At 39.1% G+C, this 26,802-nt stretch overlaps 2 protein-coding genes across 2 annotated transcripts; one reads left to right on the top strand and one right to left on the bottom strand.

Annotated features, from left to right (window-relative positions):
- Positions 1–208: 208 nt before the first annotated feature.
- lmod2b (leiomodin 2 (cardiac) b) lies at positions 209–6,738 on the top strand. The gene is made up of 3 exons (XM_082166793.1): positions 209–602; positions 1,590–3,017; positions 4,718–6,738. Exons 1-3 carry the CDS (start codon positions 324–326, stop codon positions 4,742–4,744), a joined length of 1,734 nt encoding a protein of 577 aa, XP_082022919.1. The 5' UTR covers positions 209–323; the 3' UTR covers positions 4,745–6,738.
- Positions 6,129–25,895, bottom strand: waslb (WASP like actin nucleation promoting factor b). Its single transcript, XM_082166803.1, has 11 exons — positions 25,554–25,895; positions 18,940–19,074; positions 18,770–18,856; positions 17,734–17,830; positions 17,234–17,257; positions 13,555–13,762; positions 12,710–12,752; positions 11,229–11,382; positions 8,479–9,005; positions 7,443–7,551; positions 6,129–7,317 (listed from the first exon to the last, which is right to left on the bottom strand). The coding sequence occupies exons 1-11, from the start codon at positions 25,659–25,661 to the stop codon at positions 7,256–7,258; spliced, it is 1,554 nt and encodes a 517-aa protein (XP_082022929.1). The 5' UTR covers positions 25,662–25,895; the 3' UTR covers positions 6,129–7,255.
- Between the last annotated feature and the right edge of the window lie 907 nt (positions 25,896–26,802).

Here is a 26,802-nt window from a genome sequence, read left to right on the forward strand (position 1 = left end):
CATCTCCTCAGAGTCTATCTGCTTATTTTGGACATGAACAATGCAGTTAGCATTTACTGACAGGCCTCGCTGTGGCCATGTTGTGAGCTCACATGCTTTTTCCAGCTCTGTCTGATTGACTCCTGCCTCCCAAAAAAGCAACGACATCATGGGCTGGGGCTTTGTTTAAGACCCCTCCAGCTGCCCACCACAGTAGACGAGCTCTCGCTCTCCATTGCACCACTCATACCATCCCAGATCCCAGACCACTCAAAAGATCTGATGTCCCAATACTGAAACAAAACCAGGACTTTTCAGACTTCAAACAGACTAGCAAGAGGGCCATGAGTACATTTGGCTACCGACGGGAACTGAGTAAGTACGAGGATTTGGATGAAGATGAGTTGTTGGCCTCGTTGACTGCTGAGGAACTACAGGAGCTGGAGAAGGAGTTGGCTGATATTGACCCAGACGACAATCTTCCCATCGGACTGCGACAGAGAGATCAGACAGCCAAGACTCCCACTGGAACATTCAGCAGGGAAGCTCTGATGAAATACTGGGAAAATGAGACACGGAAACTGTTGGAGGAGGAGAGGATCGGCTCCACAAGCCCTAGAGAGGTCAGTGATCCACAACCTCAAACACTAACAGGGTAACAACAGCTTGTCTCCCTCAAACGGCACAAATTTGTACCTTATTTATCCCAAAAAGGTACATTTTGGTACCTTAGTGTTTACACTAAGGTACCAAAATGTACCCTTTAGGGATAAATAAGGTACAAATTTGCACCCTTAAGGTAGTAAAATGTACTATATTATAGGGGTGTAATGGTACACAGACGTCACGGTTCGGTACGTACCTCGGTTTTGGGGTCACGGTTCGATGCAAGTTTGGTACATTTACATTTAGATTGATGCATGGTAAAATGCAGTGGCTGTTTTCAAACTTATTAGTTTGATTAACATACACCAATGCTACAGTTGTCAATGTCATAATAATTTCTTAAACAAGTATTCATTACTTCAATGAGCTCATTGTTTCTGCCTTAAATTATTACATTGTTTAAATTAATACATTTGTAGCTAATTGTGACTTTCTATAAAGCTGCTTTGAAATTATGTTTATTTTGAAAAGCGCTATACAAATAAATATGAATTGAATTGAAGTTTGATTCGCCTACGATGCCATTTTCTTTGCGCGTGAGAGTTCATTAACATGCGTAGACAATGACGTGAAACGTGACGTCTGGACGTATACATGTACCGTTACACCCCTGCTATATTATGGTACTACTAGAACCCTAACCCTTTAGGGGGAAATAAAGAAGTGTACAAAGAACAAGCCTAATCCTTGTATCCCTAATTTTTGCATTTTTGCATGAGAGTGTTGGGTAAAAACTAAAGGATGCTATATTTAAGGATTTTGATCTGAATTGTTGAATAGCAGTCGCCATTTGGCAAAGATTTGATAAAATATCCCCAAAAATGTACATGTCTATATAATCTGGGAAAAGGAATGATTTGAAAGGGGAAGGGACACCATGGGTCTGGGACTCAAGTTCTGCACCAGGATCAATGCTTTTCTAAAAATGACCTTTTCAATTCCAGAAAGACGAAGACGGCAGAGAAGAGGAAGAAGGTTTAACTGAGAGTGACACTGAAGAATCTGGGGATGAAAAAGACGAGGCTGACGAAAATGAGAAAGAAGCACAGAAATATCGGGATGATGAAGAGGAACAGGAAGAAGAGGAAAGTGAACCGGATGAACCAGTGACAGAAGAAGAGGAGGAGGTGGAAGAGGAAGAAGAGGAGGAGGAAGAGGAGGAGGTGGAAGAAGAAGATGAGGAAGAAGAAAATGAAGACAACAGTCCTAAAATAGCACAGTCACTAGATTGTACTACTCAACCACAGCAGTGTTGGTCTTCCAATGGTCAGTCCAATCTCAGAATGGCAGAGCCTGAAAGACGACACTCTCCACTGATAGGCGAAACAAAAGTCCAAGTTCAGGAGCCGAGTCGCATGTCAGGAAACCCCACTGTGGTGGACGAGGTTCTGGAAAAGATCCTCAACAATGACCCAGATACCACTGAAGTCAACCTCAACAACATTGACAATATCTCCCAAGACACTCTTATGCGATTTGCAGAGGCCTTACGTTCTAACACACACGTACGTTTCTTTAGTCTTGCCAACACACACGCAGATGACCAGGTGGCCTTTGCCATTGCCAAGATGCTGAGAGAAAACAGCAACATCACAAATCTTAACATTGAATCCAACTTTATTACAGGGAAGGGTATCATGGCACTAGTGCAAGCCCTCACCCGAAACAGTAAACTTACAGAAATGCGATTTCACAACCAACGGCACATTTGTGGAGGTCAGGTGGAGATGGAGATTGTGAAGTTACTGAGAGAGAATACCACTCTGTTAAAGTTGGGATACCAGTTTGATCTTCCAGGCCCTCGTATAAGCATGACGACCATTCTCACCCGCAACCAAGACTTCCAAAGACAGAAGAGAATGCAGGAGATGCGTCAACAGCAAGGAGTTGCAGCGACTCCCACAAACCCAAGAACGGTTGCGCTTCAGAAGAGCTCGACCAACTCTTCTCCTTACGGCTCTCATCGGAGTTCACCATGGTCATCTCCAAAGCTACCACACATTGACATGGCAAAGAAGAACGCTGCTCCTCCACCACCACCTCCTCCTCCTCCTCCTCCTCCTCCTCCACCACCTCCACCCAAAGCCTCAATCCCAGAAAAGAAATCTCCCTCCAGAATGATCGCAGAGGTCATCAAACGGCAAGAGAAGACCTCCAAGAAGCAGCAGCATGGGCCCACCAAATCCAAATCCAAAAAGGGCAAAAATGGCACTGCAAAGCAAACAGAGACTAACAGCATATTAAAGGAACTGAAGAACGCACTGAGACCCATCAATGACAGAGAGAACTCCAGACCGTCCACACCTCTACGCTGCGCTCATGATCAACTCATGGACGCCATCAAAGGAAGCAGCATCAAAAATCTCAGAAGGGTGAGTATCTCCCAAAACATTGTGAGCTTTCTTGCTGTCTTCTTAGGCAGCATCCGAGCTGAAAGGGAACCTCAAATGACTGTATTTGGCATAACTGCCTGTATAGAGTTTTACAAATCAAAGGTCTTATTTAAGAAAGTACTCCCTTTAAGCCCAAACAACTCTCGTGAGCATACCTGTCATTGTTGCCACACCTGCTTATAACAGGAGGCGTGTCGCAATCCAAACTATGTTAGATGCATTTTTTAAAAGAATATGGTCACAATGACTGTCTGTGTTTTTTTTAGGGGTGTTTGATTTATTTATAGGAATTAAATTAAGGTTACACTACACTTTATTTTAAGGTGATGTAGTTACATTTTACTTAAGTACTGAGTAATATTAATTAACTTAATTAACATGCACTTACTATAGAATTGCAGTCAGGGTTTGGTTTCGGGGTAAGTAACTTGTAAGTAATTATGCATAATTTACCATTATTACTATAGAAAGTACATGTAGTACCATGTAACTACGTCACCTTAAAATAAAGTGTTACATTAAATAATTTAATGGGAATAGCCTAAGGAAAAAGATAAAGAATGTTAAAATAAGTTAAAATATGCACATTCATTCTCATTCATATAATTTTTCGAAAATACGTTTCTTGTCTCGTGAAATTATGTTATGAATGACAAGAATCACGTAGGCTAAATTATAGGATATTTTCAATTCAAAACGGCAAAATTTCATTAAAATAAGTTGAGTAGTTTGCATCACTGGATATTACGGTCAACATTTCTATAATAAAACACTCATACTTGACGATCTGAACTGAGCCCGATTTATCTATCGTAAAATATTAAATGTTTAGCCATTTACAACTAATCACACACTCTTTCACTGTTAAAAAGAATTTGGACATATTTCTAATTATTGGGGCGGACTTCTATCCCTCTCAGAGTCTATGGTGGTTACAGACCATGATGACATCATAATAAATGTGGTGAAATGAACAAAATGGCAGAGAACAAAACTCAGTACTTCTGTTCAGTGGAAAACTCGGTGTTATCCCCAGACAAACACCCTGACCTCACAAATTCCTCACACTTAGTGCTGCTATGAATAGAAACCATTTTACCCGTCTCGATAAGAAGGCAGTTGCCTTGGTGCTGTGGAAAATTAAAACTGTTTGAGTGGACAGAAGAATGAAAAATAGAATGCTTGACTTGGTTTTATTATTGATTGAATAAGGGCTGGGCAACAATTAATCGCGATTTATCGCATCCAAAATAAAAGTTTGTGTTTACATCATATATGTGTGTGTGTACTGTGTATACTTATTTTGTAGGCTATATATAAATACACACACTTGCCTGTATATATTTAATAAAAAATGTGTCATAAAATATTTATATATAAATTATGTATAGGCTACACTTTAAGAAATATTTGCATCTATATACTGTGTATATATTTATACATAATTTATACATAAATATTTTACAACATCACATTTTTCTTAAATATATACAGGCATGTGTGTGTATTTATATATACAAAATAATTATACACAGTACACACACATATATTATGTAAACAAACTTTTATTTTGGATGTAATTAATCGTTGCCCAGCACTAAATATAATAAACAAGGTCATGGTAATCTAATTGTGCTGAGAACAAATTTGGATGGATCTGACCTTTTGATTCTTCGCAGGTGGAGGTTCCTCAGTATCTCCAGTAACCAGGCTTTAAGACAGAAGAAGACAGCAGGTTTAAGGCCTCCTGAGCATCATCTGCCAACACAGACACTGTGTGCTTTTCTGTTTAAAATAACCGGGTTTTCTGTATTGAGAATGACCTGGATATTTGCACTGTATTCATTTTATTTATTTATCACTTTTAGTCATTGAGGCAGTTTGTGCTGTTGTTGTGATTGTACTTTCTTGTTCTTAAATGAAAAAAAAAATCGACTTTGCCTTGTTAATGTTTTTTAACATGATTCATGTCTGTATAAATGTACATATCTGACTTGGTTTAAAAGGATTAAAAATCATCAATTCAATAATTGACTAAAATAGTAAGAGCATCGTTATTTCTGCTAGCAGAACGAACCAAAACAGTAGCAAAGGTCAGAAGACTAGCCTTCCGTAAGCAAACGCAGGGCCAATATGTCTTTGCTGGAGCAGGAGAGTATTAGTTGTATGAATATCACAGTCTCTTAATCCGGACCTTGTATGTTTGTGTATTTTGGAAAAGTTCCCGGGGACTAAATCCACTCCGCAGCTGTTCACCGTGAACAGAGAAATGTTTTTAGCAGCAGTGAAGGAACGCATCTGAAAGACAAATACTTTCCCACAGAAGAATCGTTAAAGGATTAGTTCACCCCAAAATGAAAATCCTGTCATTATTACTCACCCTGATGTCCTTCCCAAACCTGTAGAGCTTTGAAGCATCAAAGTGGTAGTTGCGTAGACTGTCAATGGAGGGACAGAAAGCGCTCAGATTTCATCAAAAACATCATTTGTGTTACGAAAATGAACGGGATTGGAACGACATGAGGATGAGTAATTACATTTTTGGGTGAACAATCCCTTTAATCAACTTCTAACTTAATTTCCATGCATATCACAGCATGCAAAATACATTTAAAGCATGGCTAACTTCTGATGACACGAGACCACAGGGGAAAAAATAAAAGCTGCTGAACAGGTTATGAAGGACGCACAGAAAATATTAAAACACTTTCACTCCAATTTTGTCTGCTTGGAGAACAATCTAGCTTTACATAATTTGGAGGTAAAACTTACCTGAACGGACATTTGCACAAGCTAAAACCCTGTAAAACAATATCATTTTGTATGACAGTTGATTTTTATTCTTAAATGTCTGCCAAATAGCTTTAGCGCTCTAAACATAGAACAAAACAAAATGTCATATGCAATCAGCGGTTTGGCTAAGCTCCAGGAATACCATCTCAGGCTGTGGGTTTAAACTACTAACAACGACTTTTAAATTCACTCAATCAAGGACATTTATTGAATCACCTACTCGGAAACTGGATTTTAATGTTTTAGTCACATTTACTGTATAAGTGAACTGAATAAAAACCACCGAATACATGAAGGTTCTGTAAATAATAACATTTATTTGAGTGTACAATTTTTAATAATTATTTTTCAACCTCATTTCAAAGGTTTCAAGTCTCGATGCAAAGCAACCCTGGTTGAACTAAGGATAAAAACCGGAAAAGATATTTTAATTCCTCTATAACACTGTTAAAAACAGTGTAACTATGTGATACGAGCCACTGCGGACCGTCAAGCGAGCCAGAGCCTCTCTTTGAATTAGTACAGCATCACAGTGCGTTATTAATAAAACATTGAGAACGTACGAACCGTCCGATTCAGGTGTGTTCGTTTTTTTTTTAATGGCACACATGAACATTCAATTTCAACATGAACCGTATCTGACCAACCGGAAAGAAAAAACACATGCCTGTGAGATTTGTAGTAATGCCAGTAAAATGCAAACTAGCATATGCAAACAGGATATTTTATAATAACTGTAGTGTTTCTCACATCTAATGTTAAGAAGAGTCCTGACATAGTAGCTATAGCACACAATGTGTAAACATATCCGCCGTATTGCGCTGTATCCCCTCAATTAATGTTTTTCACTTTTTTTTTTTTTTTTAATCGTGCAAAAATATAAACCGACTCAAACTCTGAGCAAATTTACAAATAAGCAACAGGGCTAAATATGTTTTTGTTTTTTTTGTTAAGAAAATAATAGTGCTAAACTACGTTCTGAATAAGAAAAGGTAAGGTACATAAGAGAGAAGTATGAAAATAGTGTTCTTGCTTCACAATATCAACATTAAAGTCTCGCTCATCTTGTTCCTTAGAGTCGACCTCCCTTTCAATGAATGAAGAAAAAACTAAACAAAAACAAAATAAACCCCAAAATATTCAACTTTACAAATCAAGAAACTTGATGTAAAATTGCACGTTAATCCAGGAGGGGAAACCTTTACAGGAGATACATGACAAACCTTTACAGATTAAATGAGGTATTGCACAGATTAATTAATAAAAAATAAAAATAAAAATAAAAAAAGCATAAAGGCAAAAAAAAACAAAAAAAAAAACAAAAAAAATACAGCAAATTGGTCATCCATTTACATTACAATTTGATAAGATTTATAAAGACAAGAGCATTGTAGTGTCTTGATTGTTTTGGGAAGCCCTGGTCATCAGTCATCCCACTCATCATCATCTTCAAAATCTTCTTCGTCATCATCATCCTCATCTTCATCTACAAAACCATGGATTAAATGTTAAGTTTTCTAGTGTAACACAATGCCAAATGAGTCTGACTGTAATGGTCATAAAGCTCAGTCCCCCACACACACACACACACACACACACACACACACACACCTGAAGAGTGGATTGCTTTGCTCCTCTTCTGCATGACCTCCATCAGAGCGCCCACGATCCCAGCGGACGGGGCCGGAGAGGTCGGATTCGATTCGGTAGAGTCCGGTACCTGTAAGGGTCACATGATCAGAATGTTTTTGTTCACCGGCATGACATGCAGATGTGATAAATCATTGGTGCAAACAACAACTAAAAAATTTTTATAAAATATATACACTGATTTGAACAAGGACTCTGGTGTGGAAATACAAATCACTGATTAATTGATGAAATAGAAATAGTTCATAAATCAATAAGACGACTAAGTTTTAATGGAGGCAACAAGCAGAATTGCTCAAATAACGACCATTTCGAAATGTAAGGAATCCCACAGAGAACATGAACTGTTCATTTTGATTAAATTTACTTTTTATAATTTGATTAATTTTATTTTGTGTTTTTCCACAACTAATTTATGGCCTGGAAAACTTCCCAATATTCTATAACTAGCATCTGCATAATTTGCATTACTATCATTCAAAAGTTTGTGTTTGAAAAAAAAAGAAAAAAAAAGAAAAGTGTCTTCTGCTTATCAAGGCTGCGTTTATTTGATCAAAAAATACAGTAAAAACAGTAATATTGTGAAATATTATTACAATTTAGAGAAACTGTTTTCTATGAGAATATATTGTAAAATGTAATTTATTCCAGTGATCAAAGCTGAATTTTCAGCATCATTATTCCAGTTTTAATTATCACATCATCCTTCAGAAATCACTCTAATATGAAGATTTTCTGCTCAAGAAACATGATTATTATCAATGTTGAAAACGATACATTTTTTTCAGGATTCTTTGATGACCAGAAAGATCAAAAGAACAGCATTTATTTGAAATTGAAATCTTTTGTAGCATTAAAATTATTTTACTGTCACTTGATTCATTTAATGCATCCTTGCTGAATAAAAGTATTTAAAAAAAAATAATAATAAAAAAATCGTATTGACCCCAACATTTTTTTTCATCTTTTCTTATTGGTTCTTTGCCGCTCTACTCACATTTTTAAGCTGAATGCCGACTCGTATTTGGTCTAAGAGAGCGCCACGGCCTCCACTGGACACGGCCGGCTTGCTGTTCGGCTCCACCTTCTTCAGCTGCGCTCCTTCTCGAATCTGGTCCAGGAGTGCAGACTTCCCCCCAGGCAGATCCCCTGAATTAACCTCCGTCAGTGGAGGAGGCGCGGGAGGAGGCGGTCCCGGAGGAGGAGGGGGAGGAGGAGGTGGAGCTCCACCCACTGAAGATGATGGAGGAGGGGGTGGAGGGGCCGGTGGAGACATGGAGGCGGGTTGGGGAGGTGGAGGTGGTGGAGGAGCAGACCCGTGACCTCTGCTGGGGGGAGGAGGTGGCGCACCTATGCCGGGCCGGGAGGGTGGAGGAGGGGGTGGAGCTGAGGTGGGGGCTCTGGATGGTGGAGGTGGAGGTGGAGCTCCTCGACCTCTGGAGGGAGGAGGGGGGGGAGGAGGGCCAGTGTTATGGGGGGGTGGAGGAGGTGGAAGTCCTCCTCTGGAGGGTGGAGGTGGAGGTGCTGGAGAAAGAGAATACAACAAAACGTTACGGTAAATGTTAATATATACCTGTAACATGGATTAATGTGAAAACTTCCCAAAACAAGTCAAGAGGATGATGCTATTAAGGAGGAGTTATAAAGGTGGTGTTATTAAGGTGGTGTTAAGGTGGATGCTATTAAGGTGGTGTTATTAAGCATGCTGCAGTTAAGAGCTGTTGATTATGGTTGCCGAGCAACACAGCAACTTGCAATCACAGAATTTAGGATCTAGGATTAGAATTTTAGAAGGCTTTTAAATTTAAACACCTAATAATGTGAGGATAATTTATATGTAATGAATGTCAAAAACATGTCAAGATGATGATAAAGTTGCTATTAAGGTGGTGTTATTAAGCATGTTTGATTGACAGGCGATCTGACCAATCATAATCGCCGAATCCGCCATTAATGTCCGACAAAGCAGTCAGGAGAGTTAGTAGAATAACGTCAGAGGATTTGAACTTGAGAAACGGTGTACACTGACGTCTGTCCGCGGATAAAACAACATTAGTTCTGATGTTCATTCATGTTTATTTGATGCTATAAATGAACTAGAAGGAAGAGATGATCGGTTCACGAGCCGCTTTAACTGAGCAGATCGATCTGTTAGACACATTAAAAAGACACACAAAACGGTTTTTACTGTTTAAATAAAAAAATAAAAAATAAAAAAAGCAAATTTGAAAGGTGAGACTGTTTCATATCAAAAGTACCCTGGTCTGTCAGTGTGTGTCAGTGTCCTCTCTGCTCTGCGGTGTGTGTTTCACTGCGTGAGAACATGTGGCGTGAGAGAGGCGTGGCTTGCCGGACATAGCAACAGTAACTAAAGGGGGCGGGTCTTTGCGAACTGTTTACAGTTGCCGAGCAACACAGAGACTTACAATCACAGAATCTAGATTTAGAATTTAGAAAGTTTTAAACATCAGATAATGTGAGAATAATTTATATGTAATGAATGATTTTATCTTCTGGCTTCCTTCCAAAATTAGGCAGTCATGCACAGCTACTAAATAGATAAAAATACGGTATAAAGAGTAAAAATGTGAAATATTACTACAATGTAAAACAGCTGTTTTCTATGTGAATATATCGTGAAGTGTAATTTATTCCTGTGATCAAAGCTGCATTTTCAGCATCATTACTCCAGTCTTCAGTGTCACATGATCAGCCAAGAAATATTTATGATTATGATTAAGTGTTGAAAACAGCTTAATATTATTGCTTAATATTGTTGTATTAATCATTTTTCAGGATTCTTTGATGAACAAAGTTTAAAAAATACATTTATCTGAAACGGAAATCAATCCATTATAAATGTCTTTTTACTGTCACTTTTGATCAATTTAATGCATCCTTGCATTTTTTCTTAAAAAAAAGAAAAAAAAAAAGATTTAAAACCGTGTACATGCATAAAAAAAACAAAATAAAAAATATAACCAACATTTTTAACAGTGGTGTATTCCATTGCAGTGATATTGTTGGGGTTGGCAATATGAGCAAAATATTGTGTTAAACAAATAACATCGGATATCCTTGTCCAACGACTCGCTAACGCAGGCAAACACTTTAAAGTCAAACTCGACGCAGAAATAGAAAGTTCACTCCAGGGTTCTTGAAACGGGAAGATTCCCGTAGGATGCAGTGTGTTCCTCCTGGCTGCCGCTCACAGCTCCACTTACTCCTGCAACTCCATGCGAATTATATATACTGTATATATATATATACACACTATATGAAAAACAAGTGAAAAATAAGTTTTACTGGAGAGCTTTCAGCGGTGAGCAGCGAGGAACACACACACACACACACACACACACACACACACACACACACACACACACACACACACACACACACACACACACACACACACACACACACACACACACACACACACACACACACACACACACACACACACACACACACACACACACACACACACACACACACACACACACACACACACACACACACACACACACACACACACACACACACACACACACACACACACGGTTTTCTTTTCATCACTGAAGACTCATGCAAAAGGGAAAAGGGGAAAGTAACCTACCACACCACCTCGGGGGTCCTGAAGGACAGATTATTTAAATATTACTCTGAAATACTACAACATACGATTATTTTGGCTTGGATAAGTGCTAATATCACGACCTGGCAGCCGAACTCTTAGAGACTCACCTTGTCGTCGAAGTTCAATTTTAACAGCCTCTACTCCTCCTTTCTTCTCAATGAAGTCGTAGATGACCTTGGACGTCTCTTTGTCTTTGAGCTGGTCCTCAGAAATGCCACACATGTCAAACAGGTTCTTTAGGTCTGGGTCCAGGTTATTCAACTGCGGAAAGACAACGAGTGAACCGTCAACAAATGACTGGAAAGAATCGAGATACAAATCACATTAAATTATTATCAACTTCTGCTTCTTGGGTTGAAGTCCTCATTCGTTAGGGACGCTTTTGTAGTTCATCACATCAACTTTGAACATACATTATCGTATTAATTAATACTTTTATTCAGCATTAAATTGATCAAAAGTGACATTAAATACGTATAATTTTACAACAGATTTCTATTTAATCATATCATATGATGACCCCACCATATAGGGGTGGTAGTGGCGCAGTGGATAAGACACATGCCTTTGGTGTGAGAGACCCGGGTTCGAATCCACTGTGAGACACCAATGTGTCCCTGAGCAAGACACTTAACCCCTAGTTGCTCCAGAGGCGTGCGACCTCTGACATATATAGCAATTGTAAGTCGCTTTGGATAAAAAGCGTCAGCTAAATGAATAAATGTAAATGTAAATGTATATCAATAATAGTAATTTTCTGAAGAATATTATAATGATTTCTGAAGGATCATGTGACACTGAAGACTGGAGCAACGATGCTGAAAATTCAGCTTTGATCGCACGAATAAATTACATTTTAGTATATAATCACATTGAAAACAGGTATTTTACATTGTAATATTTCACTGTATTTTTATCAAACAAATGCAGCCTTGAAGAGCAGAAGAGACTCAAAAACATTTAAAAATAAAATTCTACCAACACTAAACTTTTGAATGGTAGTGTATTCCAGTAACCAGACTTCATTTTGAAGATTATATCCATTTTTCCATCACTAAATATCCCTTTTGTCAAATGTTTTGCTCGAAAAAGGTGCTTGTGCATTCTTCTTTTAAAATAAATGAGTCTCGGTTTGCTCATTTATTATTTAACTCAATGTGATTCAGTATCCACAATATTTCAGCAAATTCGTCAAGCACAGAAACAGACGTTCTGCTTAAAAGTTACTAATTCTTTCCTCTGATTATGAAAAACTTCCATGCACTCCTGCAGATAGTCTACCGGCGCAATCACACTATAACCCTGAATAAATCCCCTTTATGTAAGCTCTCATATTCAGAGGGAGTTAAAATTACAAACTGGTGCACACACACTGAAATATGATCCTTTTTTTTGGGAGAATGATTGCTATGGATTATGAAGATACACCCGTTGCAATCACATTGTGTAAGAGATGTGAATCATATCCCGTCATGACCTCTGATCCATGATGAAATCATGTAAACAACAGCATCTTAAGACGATGCGCGTGCAAAACTGAACATCACGGCTTTACGCGTTTCACATTAAATGCAAACAAAATACTCACATCAAAGCCTGTGTTGGGATCCCATCCGACATGCCCAACATGCCTGGAAAAACACACACAAGCAGAAACATTCACCAAACACAGCTCAGAAACTGAAATGCTTAGATTAAAGGACATCAAACATGAACATGGTCATGGTTACGGAGGTCTCATCCCTCTTTAACATGATTCCTGGAATACAGCTGCCAGATTATCACATTTGGGATATATTACATGGGATTAAAAACAAGTGTACATCCCATCACAACATAGGCCCTGTTTACAACTGGTGTTAAGATGTGTTGTGTTCGATCGGATCACAAGTGGACGATGCTAAATACAGGAGTAAAGGTTTTGAGCTTGTCCAATTTCAACCACTTCCAGATGTAGTCGAAAACGCATTTGATCGGATTGCTTTCGTAGTGTAGACGCTCATGTGGTCGAACATCCGCAATACATGGCCAGCTCTCCGCCTACTGACATCATGTGTAAACATTATGGGAAGAGCTCTAGGAAGACGGGATTTAAACTTTGTCGGCTGAAGACCCAAGTTTGGTTTGAAGATGAAAAACGTACCAAGTGCAATGTTCTCTCTCTCTCTCTCTCACACACACACACACACTATGTTCATGTGTAAATTACACAAGCATATTGAAAGATCTGAAAAAGCCCATAAATGTACCCGCCCATAGACCCTCCCCTCAAAGAAATCAGGATAGAAGTGTTTGAAAGTGGACAAAAGAGACGGATTAAAACTCCAGGTGTAAACGTGAATGCGTTTCCCTCGTCCACTCGTGATCCGATCGACCCAAAACGCATCTTAATACCAATTCCAAGTTGTTCTGAACTTAAAAGCAAAAACTCACCGAAAATTGCTTGGGGTGCCAATCTCAGCTTTGGAGATTTTCTTCTTCTTGTTGTTGTTTTTGCCTTTGGCTTTGTCTTTCCTGTTGAAGTTGGTGAGGTTGATGTTGTTCATTTGAGTGTTATTTTGATAACGCTGGTTGTTGATCTCGGGGTTCTTTATGTCCACCGTTGCCATTGGAAGTGTTGGTCCTAAAAGTCCTGAAGGTCCTGAAACAGTCACAAACAAATTCATTTTTAAATGATGCATTCACTGATGCAATCAAGCACTTTCTTTTGTTTTTTAGTTAATGCTAAAACAAGTTTTAATGCTCTTTAACTGTCAGGAAGCACTTTTTTATTGCCTTTTTTCTCCATTATGCATTTTATTAGGTATCATTCAAAAGCTTTAACACTCAAAATTCATTCATTCAGTACATTTGCTTCACAGTAAACTTAAACTTCTATAACATTTTACACTTTCATGCTTTCACAATCTACTTTAAAAAGAGACCAAGCATTCAAAAAGAGACCAAGCATTTAAGAAAACCTGGTTTAATGCACTGAGCATTAAGACTAAACCGCCCAATAAAGCTTCTCTCCATCTCGTCCAATTATTTGAGCCCTCAGGTAAACCACAGGTCACAACCTACCTGTGTCCTCACGCTTGACACTGTACGCAGGCGAGAGTAAAAACGACGGGCTATAGCGCCCGCTAATGTCTCCACCCCCTAAACCCACGTTCAGGAGGATTTTACCCATCACCACACAGGTGCGCTCACTGTGTCGCAGGTTAACCGTGGGGTCGGCGAACGGACCGTACAGCTCGTCCTGTGGGAGAACGAGGCACTGCAGGGGAGCCAGGCAACCTCCCAAATCCGAAGCCCCATCTAGTTTCTCATCCGTCGGCGCTGATAAAAAGGTGGTGCAGAACATCATCTCTGAACGCGCGCAGACATCCACGACGCAGGTGTGTGTGTGTGTGTGTGTGTGTGGTCAGGCTGCTCTCGCTTTTCTCTGCCAGCATTTGAAGGCTGCTGTGCACTAAAGACACGCCCTCTTTTAATCCCAGGAAATTATACACGACCGCTGGAGTTTACATAACCGTTAAAGCCAGCCGTAAGCTGCGGAAAATCTCCTGGGTTCTTGAGGACACGCTGAATTTGAGGAACAACAAAAAACCCTCCACGCAGACAGAGGGAGCAAGTCAAAAAGGCGGTTAATACTAGGTGACTAAACAAAATATCAACAGGGAAAAACCCTGTTGTTCCACAGTCAAAACACACAGGTCAGCATAAGGGTAAATTCATATAACCAGCAACAGATTCACTACAAGTCTAATATTTGTAGTTGCACCAGAGCTCATGTTGCTTATCCATAGACATCAAACAGAGGTCAGAGGTCACAGTGCTGATATGCACATACACTACCAGTCAAAAGTTTGTAAAGACTGGAGTACATATGAATCACATACACACTCTCAATAACCCACTTTGGGAAGTCTGAGTGTCAACAGCACCTTCACACACTCACAATAGTCCAGTTTCACTGGAAAACAAACACACACCTAACCCTAACCCAAACCCACATCATCTTCACGTTACTTCAAAACTTCGGCCAAGTATATAGGATGGTAGTGACAAAGCTGCAGGGTTTTCCAGTATAGCTGGATTTCTGCCTCTCGGGTGGATGCTAAAGTGCAAATGACGTGTTAACATACGTTAGTTGGGTAGGGTAGTTGACAGCCCCTGAGGGTCATATGGCGAAAGACCATCAGCACTGTGAAGATCAAGTTTTGGTGTAACACATGAGGGGGGAGGGATGTGTGCTTGTGAATTATATTTGCTACAGTGTTTGCCTGAGTGCATTTAAAGGGACAGTAAGCAATTTCTGAGAAACGTTGCTGAAAGTGGTTCGACTGAGCAGCACAACACTTGTAGCCAATCAGAAAGAGGGGGCGTGTCAACTCATTAAGGGGGGGGGCAATCAGAAATAGGGGGCGTGTCCACTCATGATGGGGGCAATCAGAAATAGGGGGCGTGTCCACTCATGATGGGAGCAATCAGAAATAGGGGGCGTGTCCACTCATGATGGGGGCAATCAGAAATAGGGGGCGTGTCCACTCATGATGGGAGCAATCAGAAATAGGGGGCGTGTCCACTCATGATGGGGCAATCAGAAATAGGGGGCGTGTCCACTCATGATGGGGCAATCAGAAATAGGGGGCGTGTCCACTCATGATGGGGCAATCAGAAATAGGGGGCATGTCCACTCATGATGGGGGCAATCAGAAATAGGGGGCGTGTCCACTCATGATGGGGGCAATCAGAAATAGGGGGCGTGTCCACTCATGATGGGGGCAATCAGAAATAGGGGGCGTGTCCACTCATGATGGGGGCAATCAGAAATAGGGGGCGTGTCCACTCATGATGGGGCAAGCAATCAGAAATAGGGGGCGTGTCCACTCATGATGGGGCAAGCAATCAGAAATAGGGGGTGTGTCCACTCATGATGGGGGCAAGCAATCAGAAATAGGGGGCGTGTCCACTCATGATGGGGGCAAGCAATCAGAAATAGGGGGCGTGTCCACTCATGATGGGGGCGCAATCAGAAATAGGGGGCGTGTCCACTCATGATGGGGGGCGCAATCAGAAATAGGGGGCGTGTCCACTCATGATGGGGGCGCAATCAGAAATAGGGGGCGTGTGCACTCATGATGGGGGTAAAAGTCAGATTTGAAGAAAGACAATATAAAGAGACTACAAAAGAGAAGGTTATGATCGGACAAGAGCTTTAGAAGCCGCGTTAATATTAAAAAAAGATTTCTAGCACTGGATGGTCCTGAGAACGGATGCCGAGGTTTCGTTGTTTCTGCTCCAGTTGTGAGAAGCAATGCTGTTGCTGTAACGTTAGCTGTAGAAACAGGACAGTTTTGAGTGTCGTGGTTTGTCTGGAGCTGCTGGCGACATCTCTTCTGTACTGGATGGTCATCATCTGTTCTTCAGTTTTGCTCGTTCGTCATCTGCGTTTTATTTTTCGCAATGCATTATTTTACTTCAGCTATGATAAAGAAAGACATCTGTGTATTTTGGGGGTGGAGCAATGAAGGGAGGGGTGTGTTTCTTTAGGTTGGTTTCAAATAACAGTGTTTCTCAGAAATTTCTTACTGAACCTTACCAGATACGTGGTAAATTGGGCAAATATTTCAAGATATGGCCTGGTGATGTATATATAGATTTTTGTATTGTACCATTATTTTAATGACAAATTAAACATTTAAAGTTGAATAAATACTAGTTTTTTATTATAATATTTAATTATTAAATTAAATAAATAATATGTGATAAATAATATTTGTAAAATTCAAACATGCCCATACAGCATTTGATTATATTTTAATTTGGGGTTAACTGTCACAATAATAATGCCACAATACAAAATTGCTATGGTCCTAAAAACACGTGTTTTTTTTCTTTCAGTAAAATATAATTTCCTATTTTTTCCTTCTGATTTTTTGGGGTGAAAAATTAATCAGACATTTTTTGCATAATTCAATCTGATTATTCAACAAACTACTATCATTATATTCAAAGAATCTGCAGACATAAAAAAAACATTTTAAGTGGTAAACTTTGTCAGTCCTAGGTAAAGTTTAGTTTAGACAGAATGAACGTTCATGTAATTCATTAATAAACAACCTACCATTAGGTGGGTCACGTCTTTTTTCTGCAAGACAAAATTAAGATAACTGTTATTACTAAATTCACCACTGCATGACTTAAATTGGAAGGTTTATTAGTGAAAGAATTAGATTTAGCGGTGGAGGAAAGATCGGGGAGATGTTTAAATGCACAATCGTCTCCTTGTCCCGGCAGAAGTTGCTGAGTCAGTCGACACACAGAGGGGAAGTGGTTAAAGAGAAGACTAATCAGAAGCAGACCGACACGCACAGACCCCTGTGGGTCCCACACACATCAAAGAGCAGGATTCGGCAGAAACACACAAACTGCTTGAGTAGCCTTAGTTAGGAAGGAAAAAAGAACTGGGAGCAACAAGGCATGTAGTGTTACAGAAAGAGTGATAGAAGTAGACAAAGGGGGAATCATGTCAGAAGAAAACCAGATGATAATGGCTTTTCCAGCAGAGGGAAACGAGTGAAGCGAAGGAGAGATACAGTTCTGCTGTGCTGTTGTTGTATTTACCGGTTTTCCTCCCTCTTCTAAGCAGAAGATCATTTGCTGTCGACCTGAAGCGCTTGGCGTCCTCCTCACTGGCAAAATTCAGACCGATCTGGGACGTCTGAGGACGAACACACATTAAAGACGCTTTATACACACTCTGCTTGTGGTGGAACAGCAGACAGACAATAAGACATAAATCAAAACACAGATGAATCAGTTATTCAAACAGAATGTAACAAAAAAAAAAATGTAAAAAGACATTTCGCAACATATTTTACGTTTGTAATAAGCCGCATTGTAGAGTGACAATTTTAAACTAGATTAAAAAAAACTGTCAAGACAAACTTTGATGTTGACTTGAGAGAGCTTGACTAGAAAGTTTAAAAAAGATAGATAGACAGAGAGGTTGATATGGTGTTTTTCTATGTTGCTAGCATGTTTCTAAAATGTAACACATTGCTAACATGATTTAACAAGTTGGGAAAAAGATTGAACACATTGATAACATGTTGCCAGCATGATTTAACATGTTAATGTGATTTAGCACGTTGCTAGCATGATTTAACGTTGTAGAATCTTAATTTTTAGGAAAACCATAAGTCGGATCAGTCTGAAAAGATATACCAACTGAAGTCAGAACAGTCTGAAGGTCTGAGCCGAGTTTGGAGGTTCTAGCTTTAAAGCTCTAGGAGGAGTAGCAGTCAAAAGAACTAGTCTCGGAAGAATAATAAAAAGTTTAAGTTGCATTTCAGTAAGTTTGCTCTCTCAAGCCAACTTAATGAGGAAAAAAGTCATTACATTTTAATAAAGGACTGAGAAGACTAACTTTTTTTTTTAAGGATGAAATCATGCACAATAATAAGAGCAGAGATGTATATGAATAAAAGCAAACACAGCCAATTTCAGTTTCACATTGACTTTAACTTCAGCTTTATCAGTCTGTGGCCGTGGCACATACCTTACGTCTGCTGAGGTGAAGTACAAGAGTACAAAACAGATACGAACACATGAACAGACACACACAAAAGACATGCATGTACAAGATATGAGCACTTACGTCTCCAGCAAACGTGATAAAGTAAGGCCTGGAGCTGTTGATCGAAAACGAGTTGTAGAGCTCTTGATCAAACAAGATTTTTCCCTCCTGTCGAAACAGAATAAGAAACCATTTACTTAATACTAAGAGCAAGATGATACATGAGGAATCACGAAAAACACATTACTTACTTTCATATCAAACACCCTGATAAAGTAAGATCTCAGAGAGCTGTCTTTCACAAGACATGCCACACCACAGCACTTCTTCACCCAGGACGAGTTTCTGTCGGCTCCATAGACCTGCACCACCGCTGAAGACAAACTCTGCGGACACAAGGAGGAAACAGATTGGCAATTGGGATTTATTTAAAATAAATCCTGCACCTGCTTATCTCATGGTGAAAACAGATGCCCAAGTATCACTTTCAGAGTGAATTTTAAAGAGGACCAATTATGCCACTATGAATGTTCAAAAAACACCTTATTTTCCCTATATATTCTCCATTGTTGCAGCTCCTCTCTTCCCAGTCTGTCAGTAACGCTCTGTTTAGTTCCTGTCTCTATGAAGCCCCTCCTTCTGAAAAGCACACAGTGCTCTGATTGGTCGGCTGGATCAGTGTGTTGTGATTGGTCGAGCGCTTCGAGTGTGTTTGGGAAATGTCCCGCCTCTTACCATAACCACCAGTTTAACACACTAACTAACTCAACCAGGCCCCGCCCCTTTATTCTGCGCATGAATTATTCAAATGAGGAATATTGTGACGTGTTCGTTCCCGGAAGAAACTCAAGACTACAATGGAGGCGTTTCAGGGAGTTCAGAAACACTGACACTGATATAGAGAAGAACTCTTTCATACTCAAACAGCAACATTACACACTAAAGAAAGTAAAAAAATAAAAATAGCATATTTGGACCCCTTTAATAAAATACCATTTAAAAAAAATCCAAAGAATGTCATTGTGCATGAAAAAAACAATAAAAAGGCTTTTTGGTTCTCGTTAATAAGTCAATGTGCCATAAAGGTCACCACAACTGGTCAATAAATAGAAACCTTTCATGCCATAAAACGACCAATCTGTAGAGGACATGATTATACCGCAGTGTCATTCAACATGGCGATGTGAGTGAAACATGCCGAGAGCGCAGCCCTTTGACAGTCTCCTCACGAAGCTGCCGGTCACAACGCCAGTGAATGAAGACTCTCAGACTAATCATGATGAGAATGAGGAACGCGGCTCATTATGCGCATTATTACTGTAGTCCAAGCTCTTGGCTGAGAGCATAGATCAGTTTAGATTATATCGTTATATCTTTTCTTCCCTTTTGTGCCGTATATCTGAGTGAAATGCTTCTGGAATAAGAACAAATGTGGGCGGGGCTTGATTTTGTCTGTGGGGAATTGATTGGATGGTTGTGGTTTGTTATTGGCTGATCTCATGTGAGTGACAGGTTGAGCCCCGCCCTCGTCAGCAGAGAAGAGATGATGTCACTGCAAGAGGGAGGGGAAGTTATTCGGATTCAAGATGAGGAACATGATTTAAAAACAAATAACGTGCAAAGATGAATCATTTATAATAAATACTGCATAATCTATGAAAACAAGAATTGTCCAGTTTGATTTCATGGTGACTTTAAATCCAGGTCCAAATTCCTACAAGTTTGCCGCATTTTTAATTTTTAGATATTTTACCTTGTATATTATTTTATGTAAATAACCTTATTATCAGGGAGAACCAAGTTTTTCGAAATTGTAAATAAAGTAAAGTTTGTTTACCATGTAGATGCTGAAATGTAAATGTGGGCGGGCATATGCTAATGAGCTCTTGGTTGTGAGGTCTATTACATTACATTTTCTGAATGATCTGTTTTTGCAGTTTAGTTTTAACAGAAAGTCTGGAATCTGGACGGACATCACTCTTTTTCACTCTAGTCGAAATCCTGCTTTCCAAGATATGACGCCTTTGAGGAAAAACAAGGACACACCCATCCCGAATTGAAACCTGAGTTCACAAATCAATAGTCTGACCTGAGATGAGCCAACTGCGAGGAATCAGAACCAGTGAATATTTCTCCTAAAAACTATTTCATTGTGTGACAGTGACAAGTCCGAGCACTTTTAAGTGAACAGCTGTGAAATGCACGAAGACGTTCTCGCCAAACAGCCACTTTAGGGAATTAATGATCAGCATCTATTCTCAGGACGGGCCAGATGATTTACATAAGCGCAGAGGGGACCACCTAAACCAGACGGACCTGCCAGGATCCTGGTCAGGAGTGAAGCCACACATCTTAACAACCCGCCGAACTGTTACAGAGACACTCAAAGCTTCCATTAACCACACGATACAAGCCAGAGGAAGGTTTACAGACACACAGACTTCTGCGCTCTCATTGGCTGAATGAAGCTGCCGCCCATTATCAGTTCATTCGAGTCATTACTCAAACTCTGAGGCATTTATCCGAGCAAACATCAGACAGTCGTCACTCCGTATCTCGCAGTTTATCGCTCATCATCAGCTGCAGTTAATGGAAGAAATCACTTTTTATTAAATAAGGAGGCATTAAAGTGACTATGATGTCACCAAAGATTTCTATTTCAAATAAATCACGCTGTAATAATCAAATGTTTCTTGAGCAGAAAATCATCATACTGTATTAGAATGATTTCTGAAGGATCATGTGACACTGAAGACTGGAGTAATGATGCTGAACATTCAGATTTGCTAAATTACATTTTACTATATATTCACACTGAAAAAACGTTATTTTAAATTGTAATATTTTCACAATATTATGGTATTTTTGGTTAAATAAATGCAGCCTTGGTGAGCAGAAGTCACCCCAAACTTTTAAACATTAGTATGTCTATCCATTATGCAATAAAAATAAAAATGAATAAATAAAATACAATTTAGTAAAAATTAAATATTAATTTAAATTATAATTACTCAAATTAAATAAATATTTTTAATAAGTTATATAATTTAACTATATAAAAAAAGTATGAGAACACTTGTCACTACATATTTCCCATACATAAATGTGTTGGTTTACACTAATGTTATTCTGAAATGCAAAAAATAGTCATAAGGCATATCCTTTTAATAATAATTTACAAATGGCTAAACAATTTGAAAAAGTTAATATTCTTAATATGCTGTATAAAAAAAATTCATAGTTCAACAAACTTGAGTTTAGTAGGTGAACTGAGGCTATATGGAGCTACAAAGGTGTACAATTCTTCATATTTTACTATATCACTGGCCATCTAAAACCACAGCAATGATAACACTGAAGTAGGGGTGTGCGAGATCACAGATTCTGATCGTGAACCATTAAAATGCCACCATCATATGTAAACGCAGAGGTAGGGTTAAGCTCACGTGAGGTTGCACTCATTCACAATCATGAACGTTTATTATTTGCATATGTCTATTATTAAAGCCTGGCCGGTTAAACATTTTATCCACACGCTGTCCTGACATGCGCTTTTTGTCCCCCGCACACTTAAAGCCTGTCAAAAACTAACTAAACTTAGTAACCTTTCGCGTTTTATTGTGCTTAAACTCTCAAATACACAGAGGTTTCCATAAACACAGTCGGTTATGTCTTAAGTGAACAAACGGTTGGCGGAAAACCGGATGCGGGTCTGTATATTAGATCCGTGCATGAGGTCTTAAAGGATTAGTTCACCCCAAAATGAAAATTTCCTAATAATTTACTCACCCCAAAACCATCCAAGATATCCATGTCTTTCTTTCCTCAGTGGGAGAGAAATTATGTTTTTTTGAGGAAAACATTTCTGGATTTTTCTTCTAACAATGGACTTCATTGGTGACCATCGTTTTTAAGTCCAAATCAATGCAGTTTCAAAAGTCTTTGAAGTGTTTAAACGGGCTGTACGCGATCACAGCTGAAGAAGAGGTTGTTATCTAGTGAAACGATAGGTCATTTTCCCAAAAAATATATAATTTATAGACTTTTTACCTTCAATAGTTCGGATTGAGCTGATCAACAAACGGACAGGGAAGTACGTCATCACGTTGAAAGGTCACGCCGGCAATATTATTTGAACTACTATTCATATTCATCAGAATGTTATTCATATACTATTCATATACAATTCATATTCACTGAATACTATTACTATATACATAATAGCAAACAATACTATTTGAACTATCCTCCTACATACGGTCGCATTGTAAACAGTGGGTCGGTTCTTCTGCCGGCGCCGGCGTGACCTTTCAACGTGATGACGTAGTTCCCTGTCCGTTTGTTGATCAGCTCAAGCCCAACTATTGAAGGTAAAAAGTCTATAAATATATATTTTGGGAAAATGACCTATCGTTTCACTAGATAACAACCTCTTCTTCAGCTGTGATCGCGTACAGCCCGTTTAAACACTTCAAAGACTTTTGAAACTGCATTGATATGGACTTAAAAACGATGGTAACCAATGAAGTTCATTGTTAGAAGAAAAATCCAGAAATGTTTTCCTCAAAAAAACATAATTTCTCTCCCACTGAGGAAAGAAAGACATGGATATCTTGGATGGCATTGGGGTGAGTAAATTATTAGGAAATTTTCATTTTGGGTTGAACTAATTCTTTAAAGAGACAGCAGCCTAATAAACCTGCTGCTACTTGCCATTAATGTTAAAAAGAAAAGAAAAAAGAAAAAAAGAAAAATCACTTACTACTCTTCACTGAATAACTTTACTAGCTTTAATAAGAATCAACGCATTTATAATTTATACAGTGAAGTCTATGTAGTGTTTTATTTTTACATGTGTTTATTCAATTTCTTAATTGTATACTACTGTCAAATCACCCATTTTATTGCATTTGTATGTGTATCTTTGTTCTTATATTTAATAACGAAGCTAAAATAACTAAATAAAGATTCTCATCTTCGCTCACCCCTTCTTTGGCCTAAATTGTCAGTCATTCCTTTTTCTTTTATATTTTGTTACTTTATAATTTTTTTAAATAGGTAAATTAGTTTGGCTGTATTGCTGAGTCACTTGCAAAAAATAGTAAAACCAACATTAAAATGGTGATATGATGTTTCTGCCATATCATCGTCCACCACGACTATACTGAAGACAAAGGCCAAAGTTGAAGAATTCGTCATTAACAAATGTCTAACGATGTCTATGAACCTGTTATTATCAAATTCTGCGCATTACAGACCGAAACAGAGATAAGGCTGAAAAATTGTGCTTTTAGCCGTCCTCACACTTCACAGAAACTCGGCCAGCAGGAACTACCAGAGAGGACTGGTTCTCCAACCCCCCCACATTCATTCCCATGCAGGAGGAGAACCACACACTCCCAGAAACAGGAGGAACACCAGCGAGGCCCAGCGGACCACATCCTCAGACTGCTCCGGATCTCAAACTAATGCTAGCTCCCTAAAGCCGGCACAATGCTAACAAAACAAATGGATGAGTTTGAAGTCTCAGCTCATGGTTCTGTGATTCAGAGCATATTCAGCTGATTCCTCAGAGGAGGAGATGTGGACAAACACACCCACTTCAGTCGTGCCACGACACGCCGCTTGAATATAAAAAAGGCTTGCGACATAAATTCATGAATAAATGTCAAAAAGGTGACGAAGCCCATGGGATGCATTGATATTGCAAGCGCATGATAAGCACAGCACTGTCACTGTTCAACGCCGCCAGGAATGTGGAGCATTCAAGGACCCGAGTCATGCAGGAGAAACCGGGAATCTCGGGCGGCAAGTCCTGGTTCCCGTTTCGTTTGTGAGGAACGAGGCCCTTTGGAAAACATGCATGCCCTCGTTTGAAAAAGGAAGCTTCGGTTTTGTTATCCGAACAACATGAGTTTCATCTTGTAGGAACAGAACAGGTAATGCAGTGGAATGAGGAAACAGAAGTTCATGACATGCAGTGATGATTAAACTACAAACATGTCAGGACTGCACCATCAACACATAATGATATAAGGTGCAACTTATGGTTAGAAATAAGTATAAACGCATAAATCGTTAGTTGGCCTATATTTAAGTGCATTATATATAGCAGTCTGCTCTCTATAGATTACTTTATAGATACTTTCCCTTTGCTCCTCCCAATCTTGAATATTTTGTTAGATTCTTAACAGTTTAACCAGACACACCAATGACAGTTTCCTCTATGAAACAGTTATGAAAGTTGGGGGAATTATCAATGTACACAAAGCATGGATGGAAATGCAGAGGTAAATGTCTCATTTGAAACCAGAACTGTGTTTTATTGTGAAATCTGAAGGAGGAAGAGTGTTATGCTGTCAGGTGATTGGCTTTATCAGCCATAAAGATAAAGAAATGTGCCAATATGACATGAACTACATCAAGTTCACCTGATTACATTTCATCAAACAAGACGAGGCAGAGTTTATAAGAACCACAGTTATATATACAGATGTCAAAAAAATAAATAAAAAATGTGGGTTTATACTTGAGGTGAAAGCATACATTATGACGTGGATCATCATATTGGCATTAAAAGTTTGAAAAGCCATTATCTACAGTGCTCGATCTCACCAGCACAAGGCCCATGAGCTCACCTGAAACTTTGAAAGCATTGCTAGAGGAACACTAATGACCGCAGCAAACAGAAGCCAGCGCCTGGTAAACTCGGATGATGCAGTGTATCTTTACAAATGATACATTGTTGATGGATCCGTTCCAATGGAATCATCAGTGTTACATTCATATCAGCTCGAGTTTGGAACATCCATGACTGAAAACAAACTACCTGGCAAAGAAACCAAGCAAATGCTTGAGAACTTACCGTGCATTTCCTGCCCAGATGGCTGAAGAGCACTTCGTTTTCTTGTTGTGTGAGAAGAACAGAGCCGACGTTACTCATAGGCCTCCTGGTTGAAGGCGGACCACTCATTTTGACAATCCGATGGTGTGAACTTGTGATCAGGAAGTGTTAAACAGAAAATATGCGTTCATTGATCTTTGATCACCGCAGCTTGTATCCGGAGCCTTTCATATCCAGACCTGTGTGTGTCCGGCCGGGAATGGGTTGAGAGAAGTCCTGCGTCTCACAAACAAAAAGCGATCCTCGTCTGGTTATCCAGTGTCGTCTTGCGCCTCTAAACTTTCATCTGAACTCCTGTGCACCGAGCTTTCAATCCAACATGGCAGTGCCACCGCTGCGCATGACAGTGAGACGCAGCGGATTACAGATCCTACTATGGCGAAAGCTTAGCTTATGAATATTAATGAGACGGCGTGGCGTTCAATAAGAAGAGCGAATTGATTGGCTGATGGACGGGGGCGCTAGTCAGTAAGCGAATCAGAGCGTTTATTGGGCGTGGCTTGTGAGTATTGAATAAATAATGTGACTGGACGCTCCGGGAAGGTTACCAGGCAACGCCAGCGTGAGCGATGAAATAACCATGAACGACGCCCTCGCTATAGTAGGATATGGTCGTGTTTACTCTGCGTATAATGTAAAAGAGTCTGGTTTCAGCATTTAAACGCTTGAAGTACAAATATTTGTTGGTGTTAGACAGCTGTAGCCTTACATATAGCAATCAAGGGCAGGCATTATTGACAATGATGAAAATGCAGTTTCAGAGAGGAACGCTGTGTGGGCGGAGTCATGACGTGGAGTGAAGTGGGTGATTTTTTTAATTTAATGTAATTTTTGCATATATATGTATACATTTTTCCTCCCTTTTTTGTTTGTTTATATATATATATATATATATATATATATATATATATGTGTGTGTGTGTGTGTGTATGTGTATGTTTGTATAAGTATAGGCCTATGTGTGTGTGTGTGTGTGTGTGTATATATATATGTGTGTGTGTGTGTATATATATACTGTGTATGTGTGTGTGTATATATATATATATATATATATATATATATATATATATATATATGTGTTTGTATTTATGTATGTTTGTATAAGTATAGGCCTGTGTGTGTGTGTGTGTGTGTGTGTGTATAAAATATATATATATATATATATAAAAGAAGAGGAAATAACTGTCAACAATAAAGCAAAGTTGTAAGG

The sequence above is a fragment of the Leuciscus leuciscus genome (genome assembly GCF_965113295.1).
Source record: "Leuciscus leuciscus genome assembly, chromosome: 4".
Classification (NCBI taxonomy): Eukaryota; Metazoa; Chordata; class Actinopteri; order Cypriniformes; family Leuciscidae; genus Leuciscus; species Leuciscus leuciscus.

Coding starts and splice junctions, on each gene's coding strand:
- lmod2b (XM_082166793.1), top strand. CDS start 324: ATGAGTACATTTGGCTACCGACGGGAACTGAGTAAGTACGAGGATTTG. Junction 603..1,589: donor GCTCCACAAGCCCTAGAGAG/GTCAGTGATCCA, acceptor TTTCAATTCCAG/AAAGACGAAGACGGCAGAGA. Junction 3,018..4,717: donor GCATCAAAAATCTCAGAAGG/GTGAGTATCTCC, acceptor GATTCTTCGCAG/GTGGAGGTTCCTCAGTATCT.
- waslb (XM_082166803.1), bottom strand. CDS start 25,661: ATGAGTGGTCCGCCTTCAACCAGGAGGCCTATGAGTAACGTCGGCTCT. Junction 9,006..11,228: donor AATTGAACTTCGACGACAAG/GTGAGTCTCTAA, acceptor CTCTTTCTCCAG/CACCTCCACCTCCACCCTCC. Junction 7,552..8,478: donor TCGGCATTCAGCTTAAAAAT/GTGAGTAGAGCG, acceptor TGACCCTTACAG/GTACCGGACTCTACCGAATC.